Below are 16,958 nucleotides of genomic sequence, written 5' to 3'. Positions count from 1 at the left end.
TCTCCCTGGAAAACCTTTTGGTTTATTACTGCCTTGTTTCCTTTTTTTTATCCTGCAATCTGTTTTGGTTTCTTAACTCTGGAGTTCCAAGAATGCTGAAGTTGTTTGTATGGCTGGTCATCAAAGACTGCTGTGAGGCATGGAGACACAAGCATCACCAGTCTGACATTCTCACTGTCACAGAAAACAGAGTGGTAGCTCTGTTGACTTATACTACTAGTCCAGAACTTCCTAATGGAAATTAGTGGAGCCTGATTTCGTGTGTGTGTGTGTAAGTCACCTCAAGTAATGGAATAATGCCTAACTGTGGAAGGATCCTGGGATCCATCACCTGAAGTCCATAAAGGATTTTATTCTTTTTTTGGTAGATATCATACCTCGGTTACTTGATGCTATTTAATTATATCATTTTGGTGCGGATGGAACGGTGGCCATCAATCCAGGAATGGATTGTCATCTCCTACATCGTGACATTGGCTTTAGAGAAAGTAAGAGAGGTAAAGTCTGATTATACCAACATCTCATAATCCTTAAAATGAAGCTCACTCTTAAAGATAATAATAGCATGGACTTGTGCCAGAGTGTTGAGAAGCTATACATGACAGAGAAGATTCTAATAGCCACAGAGTCCCAAAATGCCCATCACTGGAGAGAGTTTCATTTATAACCCTTTTCCACACAATGGAAAATTCTTCTTGGGCAAAAAAGTGAGGCAAAAACGCCCTGAGGTCAGTCATTCTCTTATGTGTATTTCCAAGGAGGGCAGGGCCATAACCCGTGAAGGACATCTCTGTAGGTACTGTCTTTTTATTACTGATGCAGCTCTTAGTGAGAACTACAGGCAGAGAGGTGTTTTGGGTACTAGCCAGGAGTACTCTGAGACTGACCTCATTACTTTTGTATGAGGAAGACGACATAAAAACTTTTCTGTGTTCACATGCTGTAGTGTGGCTTGCACTTAGCTTATCCTTCTCTGGTTCACAACTTCCCCATCTCGTACTAACTGCATTTGGAGATAAATATGGATGCCAAGTCAGTAAGCCAGTTCTCCTGGTTTAAATGCTATTGATCAAAACCTACAACAAAAAAAGCTTAATAAATCCGAAATAGAAACAGAGATGAAAAGGGGGTCTAAGAGGAGGTCCACGAAGATAGTCAGAGGGCTGGAACAGCTCTTCTGTGAAGAAAGACTGAGAGAGTTGAGATTGTTCAATCTGAAGAAGAGGAAGCTCCAGGGAGAGCATACTGAAGCCTTTCAATAAGGGCTTATAAGAAAGAGAGAGGTTTTTTACCAAGCCCTGTCAGGCCAACACCTGTTTTAAGCTGAAAGAAGGTTTTGACTGGACATAAGGAAGAAATTTTTTATTATGAGGATGGTGAGACACTGGCACAGGGTGCCCAGAGAAGCTGTGGCTGCCCCATCCCTGGCAGCGTTCAAGGCCAGGTTGGACGGGGCAACCTGGTCTAGTGGAAGGTGTCCCTGCCTGTGGCAGGGGGTTGGAAGTGGATGAGCTTTGTAGGTTCCTTCCAACACAAACTAGTCAATGTTTCTGTGAAAAGGAAATTCTGCCTACCAGTGACTAAATATATTGCTGCTTGAGACAAATTTTGCTGGCAGTAGAGGGGGTCTCAGACACCTATTAAATGCTACAAAATTGGTCTTCTCTCATGACTATTACTTCAAAAATGTAACTTAGTGTTTTTCCTAATGATTTCTTTGTTGTTTATTTTTTATTTCAGATTCTGATGTCAGAGCCTGGCAAGCTGAGCCAAAAAGTGAAAGTTTGGCTCCAGGAATACTGGAATATTACTGACTTGGTGGCTATTTCAGTATTTATGATAGGAGCAATCCTTCGCCTGCAGAACCAGCCTTACATGGGTTATGGAAGAGTGATTTACTGTGTAGATATCATTTTCTGGTACATTAGAGTACTGGATATCTTTGGTGTGAACAAATACCTGGGACCTTATGTCATGATGATTGGAAAAATGGTTAGTGCCTAACGTGCTGTAAATTGTGTATTTCAGAACTTCATGGGAAACTAAATTCAGTTCTGATTTTAAAAAGAGGGTTTTCATCTGAGTAGGGCTCTGAATGAAAGCTATGACAAGGTTGCCATGTGAATTTCACACACACAAGATGCTACTGCTAATACTCCTGCTAATAATAGCTTCATCTGAGGGAACCTTTTTTCTGTCTTTTTTGGTTTGTTTGATAATTTTTTTGAACCAGCCTTTGGAAACCTGTTCACTTTCCCTGCCTCCTGTCTCCCAAAGCCATATAGCAGTAACAGGTGGCTGATACACTGGGATCATTCACAAAGCCATCAGCTGTGGACAGGAGATGATACAGCAATGATAACAGCACCTCTTTGCAACCACAGAAGAGGACTGTACTGAAAGTACAGCCTCACACACTTGATGCAAAACACAGTAGGGATAGCAAAGGCTTTAGCATTAAGTCTTTGTAAACATCTATCTAGTATTCCTTTAAATGAGTGTTTTAGCTGTGTTTTTACATGTGCTCAATTCATGAGCAGTAGTTAAAGAGTAATACCAAGAAAATTATCCAGGGAAATTTGTTCTCTTCATACTTTCTTGTTTACTTTAATGCCTGCTGGCAGACTGACGTGCTGGTGCTGCTGTACTACCTGGTGACAATACCTGTATGGTCTCTCCGGGCAGATGATTGACATGCTCTACTTTGTGGTCATCATGCTTGTGGTTCTGATGAGTTTTGGAGTAGCCCGACAAGCTATCCTGCACCCGGATGAAGAGCCATCTTGGAGACTAGCTCGCAACATCTTCTATATGCCCTACTGGATGATCTATGGAGAGGTGTTCGCAGACCAGATAGACCGTAAGAGTAGAATTCATAGTAAGAGTCTGTTTCCTGTTTCTGAGGCAGATGATCAGATCCAAATTAATGGTTGGTTTTAATTTGGAAGTAGTGTTTTGTTGTTGTTGTTGTTTTCTTGTGGCAGACTCCATAAACTGAACAATTTTCTGTTCCCCACCTGCACGCCCTCTCTCAGTTTATATTCAAATTCAGTTAACACTGAGAGCGATACATTCTGGAATACTCTACTGTCCATGAGTACTTGCAGGGATCAACAGAGATCATTCTGAAACATTCTTCTGAACCGGTGTTTTACTGATAGTTCCAAAAAAAAAGAAAGACCAAATACCTTGACCAGGAGATGAAAATGCACACACCTTTTCATCTCCAACCCACGCACGGGCAACGAGCTAATACATTTTTACTCCCATTGATACATCTATCTATTTTCCAGAAATGTTTCCATTTCATGAATCACTCGTGTTCTTTTTTCCCTACAGCTGTAGAAAGCAAAACAAAAAAGGAAAACTCTGCTGGATTAGCTTTGGGTGTGGAAGTAACCTTCTTTCTATAAAAGCTGCACAGTTTAAACTGTCAGTATTTTAGAGAAGATGGAAACTGTCATGTTACTGCTAGTTTTGTGTTAATATCTGGAATTTGGACAGTCAAACATGCAGCTGGCCTCCTCTAGTGTGTATCACATAGTCTGCACTTTATTTGAAATAATACAAGCCATTCCTTCAGCTTTGTGTATGTTATTTCAACCATCTGCAAATATTGCTAAGTAGTAGAGTGGAAGGCTGAAGAAACTTACATCTAAGTTCAAAACCTATAAAAATCCATAAGCATGAAAATCCTTAGTACCAAATGTAATTCAAGTGTACTTTAATTTCTTAGAAAGGAATAAAATATGTCATTAGTCTGTTTCTGAACAGCGTACACTTGCAAAGGTCACATCATCTTTGTTTTCCTTATGAATGCTTGTCTCATTAATGTAACTTACGATGCAGTAAATTACTCCTGACAAATGAAAGGTTAGACAAGCATTATCTGATACTGCAGTTTGAGTGCCCATGATGAGCCAGGATAAGCTCAGCATCTCTCAAGTGGGTTAATTCTCCCGTGGTAAGGAATGGACTGTAACAGGGTATCCCTTACCATTGTGGCTCATAAAGTGCATTCGATCCCATTTCACTTCAAACAATGTAGATAGTTTGATTGCTTCATAAAACAAAACTCACACCTTGCCAACAATACTGATCTCTTTAGTGTACGTGGTGTGCCAGATGTCTCATGCTTCCGGTTGTTTCTCAGTTATATTCTTTGAGCTAGAAGTCTTTCTTCAGCAGCGTGAAAGATTTAGGGGAAAAGTTCAGGCTTTGCAGTAACACAAATTCAGTCTAGCTATACTTGTTCCACTGACCTTCCCATGTTAGAAGCTTAGCTGTGTCAGCAGCTTAAACATAAGCTAACTTGGAAATGTGTGGTTTTGTTGTTGTTTTCTTGTTGTTTTAATATTGAAATAGAAATGGCTGTGCAAGGAGTTCTATTAGTAGAACTAGACTGCATTACAATTATTCTGTACATTTCTTCTATCTAGCAGTCTGTGGAATGACTTCTGAAGATCTCTTTGCTTTCAATCAGACATTTTTACTCTGATCTTTCCGTGGTTCTCTGTAAACACACCACAAAAGCAGCCTCAGAAGTCACTGGGGAATGACTGCATGGGCAGTCTAACCTGACTCTGTGGCAAGTGCTTACAGGTAGTATTGCCAAGGCCCACAAGTGTAAACAATTTATGACAAAGTATTACATCAAGTTTTCCATCTGAAAGAAGGTAGTTGGACTTTTGTCTATAGCTTCATTGAGGATAAGATGTCACCTAAAGACGAAGATCACAAATCAGAATTCCTGAGGTTGGAAGGCACCTTTAGAGATGATCTAGTCAAACTTCCCTGCTCAGAGCAGGGTAAAATAGAGCAGGTTGCTCAGGGAGTGTCCTGTCAGGTTTCGTATCTGGAAGGATGAAGACTGTGCAGCCTCTCTGGACAACCTGGTGTAAAAGGAATTTTCCATATTTCTGTCTTTGCCCACTGCCTTTTCTCCTTTCACTGGATACCACTGAGAAAAGTCTGACTCTGTCTTCTTTATTCCCACACACCCATCAGGTGTTTATAACATAGGTAAGATCTCCCTTGAACCTTCTCTTTTCCAGGCTAAATTATGCCTGCACTCTCAGCCTTGCCTCATTTGTCAAATGCTCCATTCAGCTAAGTCTTTGTGGCCCTTTACTGGAGTCTATCCAGTCTGATTTCTATGGAGAACTATAGAGCCCAGAACTAGACATACAAGTCCAGATGTGGTTTCACCAGAGCTGAGTGGAGGTGACTAATTACCTCCCTTAACTTGCTGGTAATGCTTTTCATAATGCAACCCACGATGCTCTTAGCTGTTTCACTCTGTTTAGATGCCCATGAGCAAGAAGTTTGTGGCACCGGGTACTCAACAGCAACATATTCTTTACACTAGAGAAGCCTGGCTGAGTTTCCTTCAGTAGCGTGATTTTTCTTACAGTCACTATTTAGGGGTTGGCAAGCAAGTATTTGTGCCAGTAGTCAAAATGGGCTTTAATGATATTGTTCGCTGGACTACCCTTATTGTGGCTATTAATGGAAACACAGCTATTCAGCAGCTGGCAGATCCAAAGCTAGGGTGGTTCTTAAAAAGGAAAAAATGTTTCCATAATAGCTAAGAGAATGGTTTTGTGTGATAGCTTCGAGTTGGTTTGTGTTCGTGGTGGCTGCCAATTTTGTTTGCTTGCCTAAAATATTGTGTATATTTAAATGATCATCTGCCAGAAGCATTTTGTGATTTATTTTTAATTTGAACTCACTGCCATATGTAACACTTGGGGAAAACAATGTGAAAAGGAAATTGCAGAATGCAGTGCATTTTTAACCAAGACATTGTTTCTAAGCATGTCTCTAATGTTCTGACTCTTGAATTGCTTATCTTTGCTTGGTGGCAAAACTGTATTTGCAATCATCTTTTTTTGTTTGGGGTTTTTTTTCTATATTATCCTATTTTCTTTCTTTCTCTCCTTGCCTCCGCTTCTATTTCATTCCCTTGGAATGCTTTTCAGTCTATGCCATGGAAATTAATCGTAAGTCTCTGTGCAAAGGCGATCATCTCATTTAGCTGAATATGTTCATTAATCTTCACTAGATACTGACATTTTAATTATAGGGCTCATCCAATATTCAGGCGTGAATCTTGGTTTTCTACAGTAATAGTTTCATTTGAAAAGAAGCAGAGCAAAACTATTTTAATCCAGATTGCAAGTCTGTGGTTGCTATGTCTTGTTTCTAGTTCATTGACAGTTCTCTTAAATTATGATGTACAAGTGTCATACAATTAATACAATTGTACAAATACAAAAACTTAATACAATTAATTTCCTTTGATTACCTAGATACAGTGTTAGTGTTCTTTGGCAGTACTTTAATTGATTCGCTTGCCTTTCCTGTTACACTTAGGATAAACAGGAAAAATGTAAGTTTGATGATTGACAAGAAAGTAAAATCTATTTTATTAATCATAGTCTGTAATGAATTCATTGTCAGCTTACTATTTCCTAAGATTTCTGCTAAAGAACATGTGGTTGATATACACTTCACCTGCTAAGTGGTTCCAAAAGTTGACCTTGTATCTGAAATCAGACATGCTGGCACTGCACTCAGAACAAGCTGGGTGCATTCACCCACCTCAACGACAGCTCTCACCCCAGGACCACCTTTATCCTCAGGACTACTTCAGGCAATTGTCTTCTCTCAGTTGATCAATAGTCTCAATTTTTGTGTCATTCTCACCAGTCTGTTTTGCTGTTACTGTATCATTTTCATTTTATATTTTTATCTCTTTGGTTTAAAATTTCATCTAAAATTTAGAATTATTGTGAAAAATAAGGGAAATGGAAATTGTCCCTGAAGTGGGAGCAGGGCCACCCATGGGTGACTTCATAGCCCTGCACAAGACAAATGCCAGTGTGGGGTCCATTGAGGGAGTCCAGGCAGGGGCAAAAGAAGTCAGGACCCAGCACAAGAAGGGTCCATCTAGGGGACAAGCACAGGTCCCAGGTCCATCCAGGAGGCTGGGCTGAGACCTGCACACTGGCAGGGCTCAGGCAGGGACGGGTATGTGTAGGGGCGTCCTGCAGACCCCAGGTGAAGCTGGGCCAGGACCGTTAAGGCTTTGTTAGTATGCTCGGGGCCCCAGTAAAAGTTTAATTTATGCTCAGCAATCTGGGATTACTAAGTGGATCTCTTTATATCTTTGGCATGGTATGCACACAAGTTTGGATGAGAATTCTTTTTTAATTCCACTGTTTATACGTACATATCTTGTCCTAGACTGTTACTGTGAGAAAAAGAAAATCCATCTGAATTTGAAGAGAGAGCCACACTGTACAGTGAACTTGGAGCTGTCTCTCTGTTCACTATTATGGGAAATTATTTTTGTATGCTGTAGTTAGAATCAGAATTTGAAGTAGATATTACATATGCTTGCTACTGGAAATAACTGACAATATTTGTTTACCTTGGCAAATTCTATGCTTGTGTCATCATTAAATAAATGCGAATGTTGTTTGTAAGTATCAGGCAACTTGTGAAAAATAACCTTTCCTGTTTTTTTCTTCAGCTCCCTGTGGGGACAATCTTTATGATGATGATGGTAAACGCCTCCCTCCATGTATACCGGGAGCCTGGCTCACTCCTGCTATTATGGCCTGTTACCTCTTGGTAGCAAATATCCTGTTGGTAAACCTGCTGATTGCTGTCTTCAAGTATGTAAATAATCATGCATTATCTTTACTTTCCTAATGTGAGAGAGTTTCTGTGAGAGCCTGTTAACTGGTTTTGCAAGGCCTTGCATTTGCACTCAGAATCTAATGACTCTATGAACACGACTGGCAAATACTTGGCATGGTGTATTCACTGGGAAAGAGTGGTGGAAGAATTGCTTTGAATTTACCAGCAATTGCAGTATTGCATGTGAGAGAATCTGGCTGCTTCCAGTCACTATTTAGTGGCTAGTGACAGGCCTCAAGATTGCTCTGCAAAGGTCAGAAACAGAATCCATGAAACCTACATACGTAGGGAAGCCCATGTAGGCACTAGCAAACGTGATTCAGTGATAGGACGAAATCTAAACATCTAAAGCAGGAGCCATTTCCTCTATCACTTCATCATCTAGAATAAAAAATAAGACTTGAAATACCTACTTGTAAGACTTTCTGAACAGTCCACCTGAGACAAGCAGTTGATCCATCTTTGATGCCCATAAATACGTAGTGTTGGAGGGGTTTTTTGGCATATGTAGCTGGTGTCACAACCACAAAAATAGTTCATTTTGTGCCCAGAAATCTACAGTTCACAAAACCTGTCTTTCATTTGGTGTATGTATCTTTAAAGGTCATGAATTTTCAAGTGCTTAAATGCCAGTCACATTGCTAGGGAGAAGGGGAGGAATCTTACAGTGGTAGCTATTATTGGCTGAAGGACCAAGGAATCATCAGTTTGAGAAGTAGGTCATGCTGTTAACTCTTGCCATCCCACCATGACTGCAAGGGGGTGAGACCTAGCTGGGGAATTCCTGCTATGCATAAGACACAGAATGAAGGCAGATTGCCATTTAGTATTGGTAAATACAATCTTATGTATGCTTAGCCAAAAGAAACCAAAAACTATGTGTACTCAAGAATTCTCTGGTTCCAAAGAGATACTTTAGCTGGTTTTGTGAATGTAGATACTCCAGAGCACGAAAAGTTAGAAAAGCAGTGGACAGAAAATGTAAAAAAGGACATGCCAGTATCATCAGAATTATCAGAGAAGTGGAGTGAGCTGTCTGAGCATACTTTAAAATAGTTCGAAAAATTTTGCGTAAGTCTGCTTTCTCTTAGTATTCCATAACCATGACTGTTGTTATCTCTGAATTGAATACTGTCACTTATACTTCTTCATATCCACTGGATTACAAACTGAAACAGCTTTTCCACACCTTATTTTGGTGTAGAAATGATGAGGCCATGGCTTCCAAGAACAAATTCCTTTACAAGAATATGCACCATATTTTCAAGTCAGAGGTGCAAGTGAATAAAGTTTGAAATTAAGACATTTTGTGAAAACTTGAAATTTTCTATGTAGGTCAAGCTGATCAGCATTTTAAAGGCAAACTGTGTGAAGCTTCTGGGTTTAGCATACAAAATACCTTTCACAGATTTAATACTTTGTAATATCAAAGACTGGTGTGTGTCAAAATAGTTTATAACCAAACCCCAAAATAACAATTATGCGATTGATAAATTGTGCAAGTTTCTTTTCACTAACACCTAAAGGACTTTGTGCAGTAGAAGCAAATAGTCTAAGAGGTGGACTGTTCTGGGTGGTGCGTAAGGGATGCAGAGCACTTAGGAGTACTTAAATCATGACTTCTAGCTAATCATGACTTCAGCAAGTTCATCAGCATCAAAGAGAACTGAACCAAAGCAAGTCATGTCCCCTTATGTTGTTATTTAGCTGCTGCCTTTTTCAACATAATACTTGCTCAGTGCTAAGTAAACTTAGGGGCCTAATAGAACCTTTGTTCCCTTTCAGCAATACCTTCTTTGAGGTAAAATCAATATCCAACCAAGTGTGGAAGTTCCAGCGGTACCAGCTGATCATGACATTCCATGACAGACCTGTCCTCCCACCACCAATGATTATCTTCAGCCATATCTACATAATCATCAAGCGAATCTGCTGTCGCTGCAGGAAGGGTGAAGGAGACCAGGATGAGCGAGACAGGGGACTGAGTATGCATGAAATCACTATGTTGAGCAATTTCCATTGTATTAGCAGAAAGCAGCAGCTTTTCCAATGCTGAATGGTCAAGAGTATTTGCAGAAAACAGTATGGGAAAAATTTGTATCACATTCAAAGCTCTTGAGCTTTGAGGGCTCTTGAGAGTACAGAGTGCTGTGCTGCTGCTGCTGACTTTCTTTAACATGTTTCCTTAAAACAGTGAGATGGCATGTACTTAATGCAGTCGTACTAGGTTCTAGTGAAGTTCATATGTTGGGAGGGGCAATCAGGAAACTGAGAAGAAGGGATCATAGTTTTAAATGTCATCTGTAGTGTCCGCTCTGTGATTGTGAGCAACCTGTGTCTAAGAGTATCCCCACTTCCATTTCTCCATGTTAAGAGATTTATCTGGCATCGCACAGGGCAACAATGAGGATGTCTTCTAACATACTCTCTAATTGTTGATTATTATGTTCATTATATGCCTCGCTAAAATAATCAGATGCTCACAATTGTCCCTGTATTTGTACATTTCACAGGAACATTGCTGCACAATATGATTGAGCTAAAAAAGGGAAAAAAGTAAAAAGAAAAAAGTAAATGTACAGAGACAGATTCCAAGAAGGATGAAATGTTCCTAAGAGCATACACTTCCCTTTGGTTTTCCTTACATGATTATAATTTTTTTAAGCTCTTATCCAAAGAAAGTCTGGGAAACAATGTTATATTATCTGCTGCCTGTAACTAGCATCATTTTAAGAACAATATTTGAATGAAGGAACAGGCTGGCAGAGATTGCCCTAGTCTTTATAAACTAAAATCTAGTCAGGTTGTTCAATGTGTAGCACAGCTGTTAGAAAGTGCAAAGGCCATTGAGAAAATACATATCATAAAAGCAGTGATGGTCATAATGCATTATGTTGTCTCCATGACTGTGGCCTTCTTTGGCTAAGTGCTCATTCTCTGTTTACAAAATCGTCTGTTCCTTTAGTGCAGGAATAGAATCTGCAGTATCTGTATGTCCAAGATAATCTGCTAAATTGGATTTAAATTGACTGCCAGAAGTTCAGAAAAAGAAAACTCATATTTTTTCCTTCTGTTTTGCACAGAGTTATTTCTGAATGATGAAGAGCTAAAAAAGCTGTATGAGTTTGAAGAGCAGTGCGTAGAAGAATACTTCCAGGAAAAGGAGGATGAGCAGCAGTCATCTAATGACGAACGCATTAGAGTGACTTCTGAAAGGTACCAATTACAAGAAAAAACCCACACCACTTAACTGGAACAGTAGTGGGTTTTTTGTCTTCGTTATAACCAAAATTGAGGTTAAGTACAAAAGATTTAGATCTTGAAGAAAACCTCCACCAGTTCAGAAGCTGATCTGAATCCTGAGTAAATACTTGTGAAGGTACATCTCTCACGAGAGCAAGCTTTGTGTGGTTCCTGCTGGTACGACATTAAGTCACTAAGGCTGCTGGTTTGGGTAGCTTTGGTATTAGAATGTTTTTATTCCTAGTAAATTTTTGACCTCTCACCCATCTGCCTATTGCATTTATGCTTTTTATCTGAGCAAATTATGACTTGCTGAGCTTCCAGCAGCTCATCCAACCATGAGAAACATGTTAGGGCTTAATGACAAAAAGCACTGAGGATTCTTCCCTTGGACCTATGGTTTACATTAGGGTCCAGCACTCACAATTGCTGAATTTTACTGCTGAATTTTACTCTCTGCCACAGATTCTCTTAGAAACTTTGAACAAAGTATTTAGCTTTTCAGTCTGAACTTTCCCATTTAAAATGGAGAATATTCACATGTAAACCATTAAGCTGTTCTGAGGACTAGGTAATGTTTGCCTATTGTTGTGTATGCACACAGTGATAATGGTAGCAGCAGTTTTTTACCAGGTCACATGGCAGGACTGTTCCCAAAGCTCTACCTATTCTGTTACTAGTTCTCAGTCAAAAGATAGGGTCTTTAATCACTTCTTTGAAATAATGAAGAATTCTCCCTGTGATGAAAATGATACATAAATACTTTCACCTTCATTTACCTTGTGGTATTCTGATGATGAACTACTCCATATCAATTACTTTACCTTCCTTCAATATTTCTTATGAATAATATTATAATTCTTATGAAGCTCTGTGACCCATATAATTCTTTAATAGATAAACATCTTTCTCTTGAAGGGAGGCCCTGATCTTTTTGCATCATTATATGTGAAATTTGAGAAGAGAGAAGTAAATGAAATATACTACTTGTATTTGAGTAGTTTCTATTGCACTATTTATCCATGGCAGTTTGTCAAAATCCTAGGTATTGTGGTGGAGAATAAAGCAGGGCTGGTAAGCCTCACTGATTCACTATGGTCTATGGGCACAAAGTAGATTTGCTTATTTCTCACAGCTTCTTGATCCTGATACTTTGTCATCTTTTGTGTGTGAGAGAGAAAGAATTTTAATTTCATTCCCACAGTTGCTTTACTAATGTATGATCTCTAAGTCACATTCTAATGCATTACTTTTATATACATTCTTCTGATACCATCACTTTCATTATGATATAAATGATAAAAGAAAATGGGAAAAACTATTATTTTAATTGAACTAGACAGTAATGCCACTCCCTTCTGCTGATAGATAATTGAAAGGTATTTCAGGAGTTAAAGTAATTCCATACACACCAGCATATGTTCCCTCTCACATAGTTACAAAATCTGTTTTATAACATGCCTTGATGCTATTTTAAGTCATCTTGTGAGCATGTCATTTGAAAGTATTTTTCATATCATAAATCAATGCTTCACAGTGAAAGAGGACAACTAAACATGAAGTGGGTGGCAAATGGAAATGTTAGTAGTAGGCTGTCCTTAAGGGCTGCAACTTTTATACTCTTATAGCATGTAAATAAGGGCAAAGTTCAACTAGCCCTCTGACATGGTGTATAGGTAACAAGAAAATGCACATATATGCTACACATAGGAAAAAAAGAGTGATACATGATACACAGCACAAAATTCTGCCTTACGAAGAAATCAGTAGCTGGGTACCTGTGAAAGGTTACTGTATGGTTCCACAGCTTCTGTTCTGTGCTTCCTCTTTTATACCCAACAGAGTTGAAAATATGTCTATGAGGCTAGAAGAAGTGAATGAAAGAGAACACTTCATGAAAGCTTCTCTTCAAACAGTCGACCTTCGACTCTCTCAGTTGGAAGAACTATCTGGTCAGATGGTGAATGCTCTTGAGAAGCTGGCAGGTATTGACAAAGCTGAGCTCACATATACACGTTCACGGGCTTCGTCTGAGTGTGATGCTGCCTATCTCCTACGGCAAAGCAGTGTTAACAGCTCTGATGGCTACAGCATGTACAGATACCATATCGGAGGTGATGAGCTAGTGTACGATGAGAGTACCACTCCTATGTCACCAGCTATGGGATTGCGTAAAAAAGCCCATTCTGTTGGTACCAGAGAAGATGGAGCAGACCCAAGGATGCTGGTTCCAGAACACCACACCAGTCTCTATTGTACCTCTAGTGCTAATGCAGTCACTACAGCAGATTACAGTAAATCCACATTAGAAATTGCACAGAATGTTTCCAGACCCCATTGCGGTTCAGGTGGTTCTGAGGATGAAAAGCAGAGGATTTTCAGGAGTGATGGAATGGTTCCTCAGAGTGTAAACCAGATGGATGCTGTAACAAACAGACAGTCAGTACCAAGATCAGATTTTCAGAATACTCAGTTAAAACTAGAACGTACCAAGTTAGAAGCAACCATCTCTTATCCCTTGGATAAATCTAAAGCAATGCGCTATTTTCCTCCTGAAACATTCAGTGCTTGTCAAACCACTATGATGAAGTCAAGGAGCTTTATATTTGCACAAGGTGGGAAGCTGGTTGGAGGAGTTAACAACTGGACCACAGAATACAGTACCATTATGGATCAGGTGTGCCCTTCTACAATTGAACAGTGGGCCGCAGAGTGGAAATATGAAGTTGAGCAGCAGCTTTCTCAGGAGCCTCCTCCAGAATACCCTGGGCTTATCTCTGAAGCAGAAATGCAAGCAGAGCAGAAACAGTTACAGACGGACACAGATGATGATGGCAATGTTGGCGAGGCAGATGTGAGTGCCTCTTGCACCTCTATGCCTGCCACTTACAAGGGTGAGAAAGAGAATTTACTATCAGTAAAGCCAGAAAGGACTTCTGGGTTCCCCTCAGTACGGTCAAAGAGTTTGCACAGCCATTCTCGGAAGGCCAAGTCTGTAAAGGACAAATTAAATAGACCAGGACATGCCAGCAGCGTAACTAATCTGGTGGTAGCATTTGGCAGTGCAACAGAAGAACAGAAAGCTAGGCAAGAAAATGCATCGACAGAAACTGAATGTTAAAATGGCTTATGGCCCCTGTTTCACCGACAGTCAACAAAGCAGCATGACTAACTGAACAAATTACGGATTTTAAAATTAATTTCTAAAGAAGAATTTTGTATGTATTTGTTTCTTTTCATTTTAAAACTGAAGTATATGCTCTGTTCTTAAACAAATGCTTGGTGGGTCAGGTGAAAGGGAGATGTTCTCTCAGGAGCAGAGAAAAAGTAGGCATAGACCACAGATGCCAACAGTATAGATTGATCTTTGTTCCATTTCAGCCTCCCTCATAAGCTCATTTACTGAAAAGCTCTTTATAAAAGCTCTTGGAAGAAGTACAATATTATTATGTAATAATTTAGAAAATGGGGTTTTTCTTCTTTTTTATCAGAAGACTTCTTAAACTGAACAAATTTTTAACCAGTCTCGGGTTTTATCCTCCCTTATGCAGCTGGTTTCTTTGTAGCCATTGTGTTTTTCAGCTCAAAACAAAATTGTTGGAGGCAAGATAAAATTATGCAGTCCCCTCTTTCATTAATGATTTCATGCATGCTTCTTAGTTCCTTTTTTGAGAAAGGCACAACATAGCAGTTTTCATCCACTAAACCAGGCAAAATCGTGTTTGGAGAAACCTGACCCGGAAGGCCATGTGCACATGTATTCTTAACCTGTCCTTAAACTTTAGTGGTATCATCTTGCTTTCAGGATTACATCTGTCCCCACCCCAAAGCATGCTGACAGCCTTAAACTGTTGAAAAACGGTGATCACTGTTTCAAAGTTTTTAGGGAGATTTTAAGTATATGAAGTATACAGAGATTTTAATAATATGAATCCAAGATCTGCATTAATGTTTTGTATAAATGGGATTACAATAGAAGTCCATGTAGGGTAAGAATCTGGCTTTTTTAAATGCCTGAAAGGGAAAAACCATACTAAACCAGGAAAGGTGTTCTGATGAGGAGAGATCAAAATGCAGCCAGTCTATGTGTTTGAAGCAAATCTACTGCGACAAATTCATCTTTGATTTTGCAATTCCATTATGATGACACATAAGGAACAAGGAACAGTTTCTAGCAGTCAGCCTAAATAACAAATGAATTTTCCAGAAGAGAATAGAAATTCCATACATTTACTTGAGTAAATTTCACCAACAAATGTCAAAGGGAAAAAAAAAAAAAGTCTCTGCAGTGAAGGTGTTTTCTGTCCCTCAATGACTAAGCCTGAAAATCCACACCTATAGTTAGTTTCCCAGCACACTTGTCTCAACAGTGGCTTTCTAAGTACTAGGTTTTGATAGTTTTCTTCATAATAAAGTTATTTTATTTGCCTCATTCTTCTCTGTTCACCTTTTAGGAATTCTGTTTTCCCAGACATTCAGCACCTCTCTGTGCCAGGGGATGCATACTGTTGAACAGACAAGAAAGAAAGTTAAAGGCATGTTACTTGTGCACAGAATACTGGTCAGAAGTTTACACTTAAGTCATTAACTGTCAGGACTTACAAGATGTTGAAAAGACAGCATTTCTTTTCTCCCCATCATCAGCTCCACAGCATGTAGGTCTCGGTATCCCCCTTGATAATGCTGATTGCAGCATTTTGAAATGCAGAGATTGATGGAAGACACCACAAATGCATAGATGGCATCAGCTTTTTGTTGTTTGTATTATATTTTCACACTCCGTCCATACTGATACCTTCAAGTACTGTTACCATACTGAATGATCACATTTCTGAAAGTTCAGTTGTGGTGTACTACGGATTTTTGCTAGCTTGGTCTTATTAGCAGGTTTCCTGGTTTCACTGTTGTCAGAACAGTGCTGATGTTGTGCTTTTCACACAGGCCTGTCTTTTATTCAACTTTAGGGAACTTGACATTTTGTAAAAACAGAATGACATTTGAAATTGTTTCACTTCCATGTTTACTTCTGTGTTACCATTCTATGCAACTACATAGCCATTTTGTATGTGTGGTTAAAATAGCCTCCAGTTTGCCAATGCCTTTTTGTCCTTTGCCTGCACACTCACCAGAAACCGACTCATTAACAAAGGGATGCAGCTTTTCAGCACTTTGCTAAACAAGCAGTATACATTGTGGAATGAAATACAGCGTGTTGCATACCTCTTGTTACATTGTCTTTATAAATCATGTGTTAAACTATGCTCTGTTTGACCAGTTATTTTTTAGCATTTACATTACAGATTTATCAGACAGCATGTAGATTTCAAGCAAAAACAGTTTACCTTTGTATTTATTTACTTCCTTTGTGTAAAAATACTTATAAACACGAGAAATACGTGAAATGCATTCAGTACAAATTCTCCACTATAGCAATATCAACACACTTACCTGTTTCATCTTAAGCAGTGCATAAGCTGAATATTTTCTAAGCAAAGTTTCCTTTTTAACATTTGCCAGTAATTTCCATGTAGTTCTTTATACAGTGGTGACTTGATAGGGCATGGATGTTTTCTGTGTTCTTGCACAGCATGAACCGAAATGATAACCTCTCTGCCATTAAATGTGAAGTAACTACACTGACTTTGGCAGTTATTTTAAACATACATCCATTTTAATAATATTTAAATATGGCTCTGTATGTGCACAGAAGACAGATTTGGAGCACATTAGACAGAATAGAGATCAGCACATTTGCATGTCTGCTTACATGCCTTCTTGAATATTGACTGAAAGGATGCAATTTGCATTTCTGAAGAGGCATGTTTAATACTGCCTTTCAGGAAGATGCATCCCTCCTACTGCTTACTATGTGGTGACTTCACAGCAGTGTCATTGGGAATTCCACTTACCGTTATTTATTATGTGCTTGACCTGTACTGAACCAGGTCAAGCCTACAGAGTCTGTACTCTAAGACTGTGTCTGCACAGAGGCATTGCACTGGGGTAAT

At 39.2% G+C, this 16,958-nt stretch overlaps 1 protein-coding gene across 7 annotated transcripts in view; it reads left to right on the top strand.

Moving 5' to 3' along the window:
• Nucleotides 1–16,209, top strand: part of TRPM1 (transient receptor potential cation channel subfamily M member 1) — a 125,223-nt gene extending 109,014 nt beyond the window's left edge. For 4 of the 7 annotated variants that reach the window (XM_065688885.1, XM_065688888.1, XM_065688884.1 and 1 more), the window contains 7 exons: nucleotides 369–497; nucleotides 1,741–1,992; nucleotides 2,686–2,878; nucleotides 7,538–7,682; nucleotides 9,493–9,692; nucleotides 10,791–10,923; nucleotides 12,793–16,209. In XM_065688885.1, coding sequence (XP_065544957.1) covers nucleotides 369–497; nucleotides 1,741–1,992; nucleotides 2,686–2,878; nucleotides 7,538–7,682; nucleotides 9,493–9,692; nucleotides 10,791–10,923; nucleotides 12,793–14,071 — 2,331 coding nt within the window. In that variant the 3' untranslated portion in view covers nucleotides 14,072–16,209. The remainder of the gene's footprint in view (nucleotides 1–368; nucleotides 498–1,740; nucleotides 1,993–2,685; nucleotides 2,879–7,537; nucleotides 7,683–9,492; nucleotides 9,693–10,790; nucleotides 10,924–12,792) is intronic. The other 3 variants (XM_065688891.1, XM_065688889.1, XM_065688890.1) reach the window with 1 other exon arrangement.
• The last annotated feature ends 749 nt before the right edge of the window (nucleotides 16,210–16,958 follow it).

Source organism: Lathamus discolor, chromosome 8, assembly GCF_037157495.1.
Source record: "Lathamus discolor isolate bLatDis1 chromosome 8, bLatDis1.hap1, whole genome shotgun sequence".
Classification (NCBI taxonomy): Eukaryota; Metazoa; Chordata; class Aves; order Psittaciformes; family Psittacidae; genus Lathamus; species Lathamus discolor.
This window is presented reverse-complemented; position numbering and strand designations above follow the sequence as displayed.